This window comes from Salmo salar, chromosome ssa12 (genome assembly GCF_905237065.1).
Source record: "Salmo salar chromosome ssa12, Ssal_v3.1, whole genome shotgun sequence".
NCBI classification, from domain to species: domain Eukaryota; kingdom Metazoa; phylum Chordata; class Actinopteri; order Salmoniformes; family Salmonidae; genus Salmo; species Salmo salar.
The window spans coordinates 23522331-23531163 of record NC_059453.1 but is presented as its reverse complement, the minus strand read 5'-3'; the positions used below and the strand labels follow the sequence as shown (position 1 = coordinate 23531163).

The 8833-nt window shown below is 41.6% G+C and overlaps 1 protein-coding gene across 1 annotated transcript; it reads left to right on the top strand.

Annotated features, from left to right (window-relative positions):
* The first annotated feature begins 2405 nt into the window (after positions 1-2405).
* Positions 2406-7281, top strand: ppa5 (Tartrate-resistant acid phosphatase type 5). The gene is given in 8 exon segments (NM_001141418.1): positions 2406-2468; positions 3306-3396; positions 3811-4010; positions 4211-4335; positions 4793-4955; positions 5235-5417; positions 6384-6533; positions 6750-7281. Coding segments are annotated over 7 exon segments (1035 nt in total). The 5' UTR covers positions 2406-2468; the 3' UTR covers positions 6873-7281.
* Positions 7282-8833: the final 1552 nt, after the last annotated feature.

Here is an 8833-nt window from a genome sequence, read left to right as displayed (position 1 = left end):
GGCTTCTTCTCCACATGGCAACCGATCCCCTGACATGTTTTCATGCTGCAGGCCAACATGTTATTTATTACTTTTAGTTCTGTATTGAATATAGACTAAATCCTATAGTTGACCTGACTGGCGGTGGTTACATTTTAAATGCCTAGAAAGACTATGTAGCTAGCTCATCTTGAGCATCACTTTAAAATCCCAGGGATGTTCCTCACAAGTAACATTACGATGCAGATCATGGCTCATGCATTGGGAGCCAATAGCCCAAATGCTTTCTCTGAAGGTATGCTATGCTTTAGTTTCTACTTAGCCAATAACCACTGAATGCACTTCCTCATTGTGGTTCTAGAGCCTGGCCTACCATACCCCACTGTATGTACTGTAGCTAGAAGAGTTTGTTTGCAATTTACAACTATCAGTTCATTGAGAACGTCTGCTTCTTAATCATTCAAAAACCATATGACATAAATGGAAAAACATCCATTGTGGTGTAGATTTTGCATTTAAATTTTGCCCCATATACATGCAATACAGTTTTATTCACAGCTTTTCCCCACAATTCCGATTAACCACCATACATTATCAATGTCCTGTTCCACTACTACAGCGGTGTCAAACTCATTCCATGAAGGGCCTATTGTCTGCTGTTTTTTTGTTTAAGACCTGGCTAACCAGGTAAGGGTCGTGCACAGCCTTCCATGGAATACGTTTGACCAGAGAGGGAGAGGCAACAAGAGAGGGATTACGGCCCAAAATCTGTTTTCTCCATCGGGTTGCGTTTTTTTCGCTCGCCAAGCTAGTCGTTTTTGTGTGGAGGTCAATGAGTGTCGAATTTGGTTAACAAAAAATGTAATGGCTTATTTTACTACGTGTGGCTTATTTGATCAAATGTACGTTTTGTAATGCTTAGGTTGTTCTGAGTCTACTTATATTAGTAGGATAGGTAACATCCCGTCAAATTTGAGAAAAAACACTATTGGAGTTTATCAAATGGATCAATCACTCGCCACCAGCATTTTCTATTGAACCGTGATCGTGTCTGCTGCAAACATGGAGACCTCATAAGTCTCTCTGTGTTTCACAGCTGTGATTGGATAAGTTAAAAGTGTCATTGAAAAATAGTCATCAGTATAGATACCTATCTATACAATGCTGCTATATACGTGTGTGTGTATATATATATATAGATTGGACACACCTACTCATTCAAGTGTTTTTCTTTATTTACTATTTTCTACATAGTAGAATAATAGTAAAGACATCAAAACTATGAAATAACACATGGAATCATGTAGCAACCAAAAAAGTGTTAAACAAATTAAAAAAAAGAATATGTGAGATTCTTCAAAGTAGCCACCCTTTGCCTTGAAGACAGCTTTGCACACTCTTGGCATTCTCTCAACCAGCTTCATTAGGGCAAAGGGTGGCTACTTTGAAGAATCTCAAATATAAAATAAATGTTGATTTAACACTTTTTGTGACTACATGATTCCATATGTGTTATTTCATAGTTTTGATGTCTTCACTATTATTCTACAATGTAGAAAATAAAGAATACCCTAGAATTTGTAGGTGTGTCCAAACACATTAGCTAGAATGGTCCCACCTGATCTTGCCTCCTCCCTTCCATTTTTGAAGACATTTATTATTGTTTATTATTGTTAGAGCGGCCAATTGAGTATCTGGTCAATATAATGGATAATCTGTGGTTTGACACGTGTACTGTTAGATCATTGATGTGCAGCTCCTTTGACCTCAGGACCTCTCAGGTCATGTTTCTGAGAATCTGCTCATACATTGACAGATGAGTGAATATGGCAAGGTCACACAATGCTGCTAGGTGGGGCCTGGTGGGGTCATAGAGGTAAATGTACAGTAGTAAACAGTGAAGTGGGGTCATAGAGGTAAATGTACAGTAGTAAACAGTGAAGTTAAACTAGCTGTGATTTATAATAAACTACCTTTTTTTTGCAAACATGATGGGGGGGCATTCCAAGAAAAGGAAGAAGACCCCTTGCTCAAAAGCAATCCATCAAGCCTTCAAGATACTGGTGAAGAGAGGATAAGGAGAGAGAGAGTAAACAGAGGAGAGAAAAAAAATAAGTTTGAGAGACAGAAAAGGAGAAACGCTGATTAACACTGAGGTGGAAAATGTGGAGTCTGACCATTAGCTTTTATAACCAATGTCAGTCACATGCTGCTAGCACTCCTCTGATCCCAAGACTGACTCAGGGTCAAGGGTGTGAGCAACTGTCATGCTCCAGTGGCATGGTGGTAGTCTGGGCTTGATCACAGACTGGCCTGGGGTTGTGGGTGGGGCTTTGGGGTGGGGCGGGGCTGGCCCTGGGGTTACCTTGGTTCTATCAGGACAGACAGACAGGAGCTGATAAAAGAGGAGTGGAGACTGAATAGACAGATGAGTGTTGGCCCGGCTGCAGTAGGACACTCAGGACAACTCTCTACCATCACTTATCACAGTGAGTATATTTACATGACATTCTTATCAACCTGTAGGTTTTCAGTGTAGGAGAAACAGCACTTTCAGGTTTTTTTCATATTGAATAAGGCTGGCTATTTGTTTTTTGCTAAATAGATCTGCATTTTCTGTTTTTACTCTGTGTAAAGTTGACTGCTCTGTATCTGGGGTTTGGAGAAGCTGTTCTGTAGGTGAGATATAGGTTATTTAAAATAGTTTGTTAGGTACAAAACTTCTGCTATATTCATTCTTTGACACTTCTAATGCAACGGGCATGAGAGAGATGAGATCACGAGTCATGACCCTTCCCTGGGTCATGGTTTGACAGGATACAGTTTATGTCAAATTGAATTCAAAAGTTGAATTTGTTACCATTTTAGCTAACCCTAATATTAACCTAATTATCCTAACCGGCTACGAATGGTCAACTCTGACAAGCTGTAATACGATCTTCCCTGCCACAGTGGTACTAGAACTCTGATTGGCAACAGCGAGTCCCAGCTGGGATTGGTCAACTCACTAAACAATCAATAAGCTGCCATTTTGGACTTACAAGAAGTGGTGCTTGCTCTGGGGAAGATGGAGAACACATGATGCGAGAGCCTTTGTTACTTGTGGTAGTTTGTTTTCTTAGTTAGTGCAATGTAAGGTTATTGCTCGTGCTGAGTTGGCAGTGTTTGCATGTTTCAGTTTCAATCTGTAGTTTGTGCTTTGTCGGGGAAAATGCTACAAAGTGCCATATCAGGGTATTTTCAGTTCTTCTGTAGTCCTAACATTGGACTTGGATTTTGTCAAATAAAACCAAAGCAAGTTATCATGACTTGTTTTTGTCCTTCAGATGGCCCTTCCCCTGTTTACCCTCCTGCTGACTGCCCTCCCTGTGGTCCACTGCCTCCCCACTGCCTTCCAGGACCTGGAGCAAAGCAGCAGTATGTACATTTTCAACAGTGGTGGGAGGTGTCATAGAAGGACAGTCATGTAATGGCTGGAATGGAATAAATGGAATGGGATCATACATATGGAAAACCCATGTTTGACTCGGTTCCATTGATTCCATTCCAGACATTACAATGAGCCCATCCTCCTATAGCACCTCCCACCAGTCTCCACTGCTTTTCAGTTATACTTCCACTGACGCATCCCATTTGGCTACAAATCAATCTGTTATAGTAAGTTGTGTGTGTATATACACTACATTTTCTGAGACGCTATGCGTTTGTTGGAGGATGTAATGGGTTTGATTCCTGCATGGGCCTCATACACTTGAACTGTACATTTCTTTGGTTAAAAGTGTCTGTTAAATGGCTATAATACTACATGTATGGTGGTGGTTTCTCCCCCAGAGAACCAAACGTCCATCCGGTTCCTGGCTCTGGGGGACTGGGGCGGGGTGCCCTACCCTCCCTACATCACACCAGTGGAGAAGGCTACAGCCTGGGAGATGGGCAAGATAGCAGAGCAGATGGGCGCAGACTTTGTTCTTGCCCTGGGTGATAACTTCTACTACTCTGGAGTGAATAGTGCAGATTCTCCAAGATTCCAGGTCAGTTGTTAAGCAGAGTTACTCCAGCTATGGCAAAATGGATCAAATATCTGTACTTTCTTTGCTGTGAATGTTTTTCTGATCCTAATGGTTAGTTGCTGTGTGTTACGTCTTGAGGAATTTTAAATGTGTACTGTTTGAAAACAGAATGGGAATGTGCTTGTTTATCAATCTGTCTAAAATTACCTCTGCCCTCTCAGGATACCTTTGAGCGTGTGTACACGGCTGACTCTCTCAACATTCCCTGGTACATCCTGGCTGGAAACCACGACCATGCGGGCAACGTCAAGGCTCAGATCGACTACAGCCGCAAGTCTGACAGATGGTAAGAAATGGACACTTAGACCAGAGACAGAGGCGAGATATCTCACTCGCTCTTCTTTTCTGGTTCATGAACTAAGCAAGCAAGACCCAGCTGATAATGCATTGGTGCCTATGGGACAGCCACCCCTTCAGCAGAATGGAACTGTGACCCTTTTTTTCAATGGTAAACCACCGGAGTGGGACATCTTCATTTATCCACTGTCTTTGCTTAGACCTTATGCAAGTCTTTGACAGTATAAAACCTTTAAGTTTTCCTTATCTCTCTTCATCATATATGTTGTATCATGCAGCAGAATCAGTCTTTTCACTGCATAATCCTAGTCTGCATCCCAAATGTCTAAAATAGTACACTGTTGGGATTAGGGTGCCATTCGGGATGCAGACCTTTTCACTGAGCTGTTTCTATCTTAACCTTCATTGAGCAGTCTTCATTCATTGTGCCTCAATTCCCCCCTCAGGCGGTTCCCTCACTACTACTACGAGCTGAACTTCCGTATCCCCAACACCAAGCACACTCTGAGCATCATGATGCTGGATACAGTGATGCTGTGTGGTAACTCTGACGACTACATTGATGAGAAGCCCCGTGGACCACTCAGCACCGTTGAGGCCAACCGACAGGTACACAGATTATTCTGGGCTTTGTTAAATAAAATGTTTTTGGCTTGAACTTTTAAAGTCACTTTAAGATTTGAGATTCTATTGACTTTCTTTGTTCCACCGACCCTGTCAACCTGACCATTGTTGCAACTGGATGTACTTTTGACACTTGTTATTCTTTTGTCCTTATGGTTAATTAATTGCAACTGCTGACAAATTCTCCATCAGAAATTCAAAAAAACAATGTAATAGAGGAAATGATCAATAACTAAGTCTTAATTTACTGTATCCACCTACCAGCTGACCTGGCTGCAACAGAGGATGGCCCGGTCCAAGGCTGACTTCCTGCTTGTGGCTGGTCACTACCCGGTGTGGTCAGTGTCCGAGCACGGCCCAACAGAGTGCCTCCTGAAGAGACTACGCCCCCTTCTGGTCAAACACAAGGCCACTGCATACTTCTGTGGTCACGACCACAACCTGCAGGTTTGTGGAGGTTTTGAAAGTTAATTTCGCATAGTCTTCTCCTAAACTACTAGTGGTGTAACCAACTATTCTATCAACCAGAGGGTTGCTGTTAGATAAAGGAAGGCCATATGGAAGATTGTTTACTTTAGCATGTCACTTTAGCATTCTCGATTTATTGATGGATAATGTTAAAACTCCTTCGGGATCGGTGACCCTTCCATGGGACGGTTGCGCTAACGTAGGCTAATGCGATTAGCAAGAGGTTGTAAGTAACAGAACATTTCCCAGGACATAGACATCTGATATTGGCAGAAAGCTTACATTTTTGTTAATCTAACTGCACTGTCCAATTTACAGTAGCTATTACAGTGAAAGAATACCATGCTGTTTGAGTGCACAATTATGAACATGAAGTTATTAATAAAAGAATTATACACATTTGGACAGTCTTGATACAAAACTCTGAACAGAAATGCAATGGTTCATTGGATCAGTCTAAAACTTTGCACATACACTGCTGCCATCTAGTGACAAATCTAAATTGCACCTGGGCTGGAAAAATACATTATGGCCTTGCTTTTGCATTTCAAAGATGAAGGTACAAAAGAATGGTTGGTTTTTTTCTTTGTATTATCTTTCACCAGGTCTATTGTGTTATATTCTCCTAGATTCCTTTCACATTTCCACAAACTTCAGTGTTTCCTTTCAAATGGTACCAATAGTATGTATATCCTTGCTTCAGGGCCTGAGCTACAGGAGGTTAGATTTGGGTATGTCATTTTAGGTGAAAATTGGGGGAAAAAAAGGGGTGGATCCTTAAGAGGTTTTTTAAGTTGCATCTTGGTATCATTTGGAATGGCAAACTGTAGAACATTTTTCAACACAATTAAAAAATATTTTCAGGTAGTGGCTCTGTTTTAAAATGTTTGCGCTCTGCCAAACATGACCTTGACTGATTTTCCCCTCTCCCTATTCTCTCCTCAGTACCTGAAGGAGTCTGGTGTGGGCTATGTAGTGAGCGGTGCCGGTAACTTCCTGGACCCAGACACGCGTCACTGGCACCATGTCCCCAAAGACACCCTCAAGTTTTTTACAGGCCAGGCTTCTACCCTGGGAGGCTTTGTCCACGGAGAGGTCAGTCATAAATAGAATTGTCCATTCTAGCGTTTTATTGAATTGTCTGTATACTGTTTGTGGTTTTGATACTTGTAGATGGACTTTAGATGTGTTACATGGCAGCCTGTTCTCAATAGTCTCTGGTCAATAGTGCACTACATGGGGAATAGGGTGCCATTTCAGACGTACATTTGCCATTCCCTGAGGGATCAATAAAGTTGTATTGTATTGAAGGTAACCAAGGACAAGATGACCCTCACCTTTATCCAGGCTAAAGGGACGTCTCTGTACCGCACTGTCTTGCCACGCAGGGACATCGACGATGACCAAAATGGCAGCGACGAGGACAAGGATTAGCCCTAGTGGAAGAGATGACGAAATAAACGGTCACAATTGACGTGTATATATGACCTAGCCCTTAAATTAAGGACTACATTGATTTATTTTACAATAATTCTACTTTAGCAGTTCAATTCTGTCAAAGTACAATTTACTCAAATGTAGTCCTTCGTAAGGACTAGATATTGACCATGTACAATAGGATGGATGGCTGAGGTGTGGATACAAGACTGGTAGTTATTATAGCTTATGTTTGATGGATGGACGACTTCAGGTTGAGTTTTTAGAAAACAACCTTGGCATTATGAGTTTGCCTAAATGTAGCATAAAGGAAAATAATGTATTTCACAAATAATGACAGGATTTTTATTTTTAATGAAATGTAAGATTTTTTTTGTGTTCATTTAAAGAATAAATAACTTTTTGGATTTGTTTTCCTGTCATTTGTACATATTGATGCCAATCTGTTAGATATTTCAGGGCTTGCTATATTGGGCCTCAACATTAGCCCATTACATTGGCGTTGAAGGACCAAGTCATCTATTTGTCCTTGTACATGCTGCCCTCTGGTGATTAGGCTATTTCACTGCACCGCTAGTTAAGAAACAGTGACGAAGCGTCTTCCAGTGTCCTAAATGAATTGACTCAAAGGCCAGGCTCTGACAAGGGTTGATGACTGTAATGACTCAACTGAAGGGTGTTCACTAAGTCCAAACGTCATGATCAAATTGGTCTTAGGTAGTTGGACAGCTTGATGTCTGTCCACTTCTTTTTCAAACATTTGCTCTATTTAGATCTAAAATACATGCCCCAGTCTCGCCATGATCCCCTGAACCCACTGGTTGTAGGGAGCAGAGGTGGTTGTGTTGCAGTTAGGGTGAGTGCTGCTGACCATGCTCTTTTTAAAGATGGTGGGTAAATGATGTCCCGCTGACGCTGTCTTAATATGGAACAAAATGGTCAGTTACTGTCCGCTTAAGGGGTGGCGCGCCCATACTGTAGGCACCAATGCATTAGCGTCTGGGTCTGGTCTGCTTTAGTTCATTGACTGCATATGAACCAGATAAAATGAGGGAGTAGGTTGTCTCTGGTTGTGCTGCTGACCATGCACTTTTGTCCATGGGTGAGGAGAGCCTCTGGTCTGTTGCCAATAGAAGACCAATAGGGATAAGGGCTGAATGGTGTTGGCACTGTCAAGACCCACCAATAGGATTGACCTCAAACACACCCTACCAGTATTGTCCTAGGTTGATGTCAATGCATGTTGCGTGAGGTAGCCTACAATACCTTGCCAACATCTTATCCTTGGCCACATTGCACAATCCATTTGTTATTTACCAATGTATGCATGCAAATCATGAAGTACACTAGAAAATAATTGTTAGTTTAAATATAAGCCAATTGTGTAGTAGCCAGGCAGGCCCGGATCATCCAGTTGCAATCGTCACGGTACAGTAGGGAGCTGAGCTTAGTTGACCTGAGAGCAGGACAGGGACAGAACGGGATAGGGCCAGAGACTTACCGAGAACAGGTCATGTAGCCAGATGGCCGAGTCAGTCACACCATGGAACCAGGTCCTCTTAGCATGGGGTAAAAACCTTAAAGTGGAATTCCACTCCAAAATTATATATATATTTTTTTCATTAGTCCACTTGATTCAGTCCCAAAATGTTTTGCGTGTCAGCAGTCAAGTTTAAATACCAAACAAGAGTTGAGTGATATTCCCAATTAAGGGTCATGGGTAGGGTTGGTTACAACATTCTGTTTCGACTAAATCGAGATGTCTGAATTGTTAATGTAATTAATGAATAGATACATGAATTACATATATTTTTACCTGACTTTGTAGCCCTTGTGAAACACTATTAGATACTGTAGCATGTTTTTTGTACCTTTATTTAACTAGGCAAGTCAGTTAAAAACTAATTATTTTCAATGATGCCTAGGAACAGAGGGTTAACTGCCTTGTTCAGGGGCAG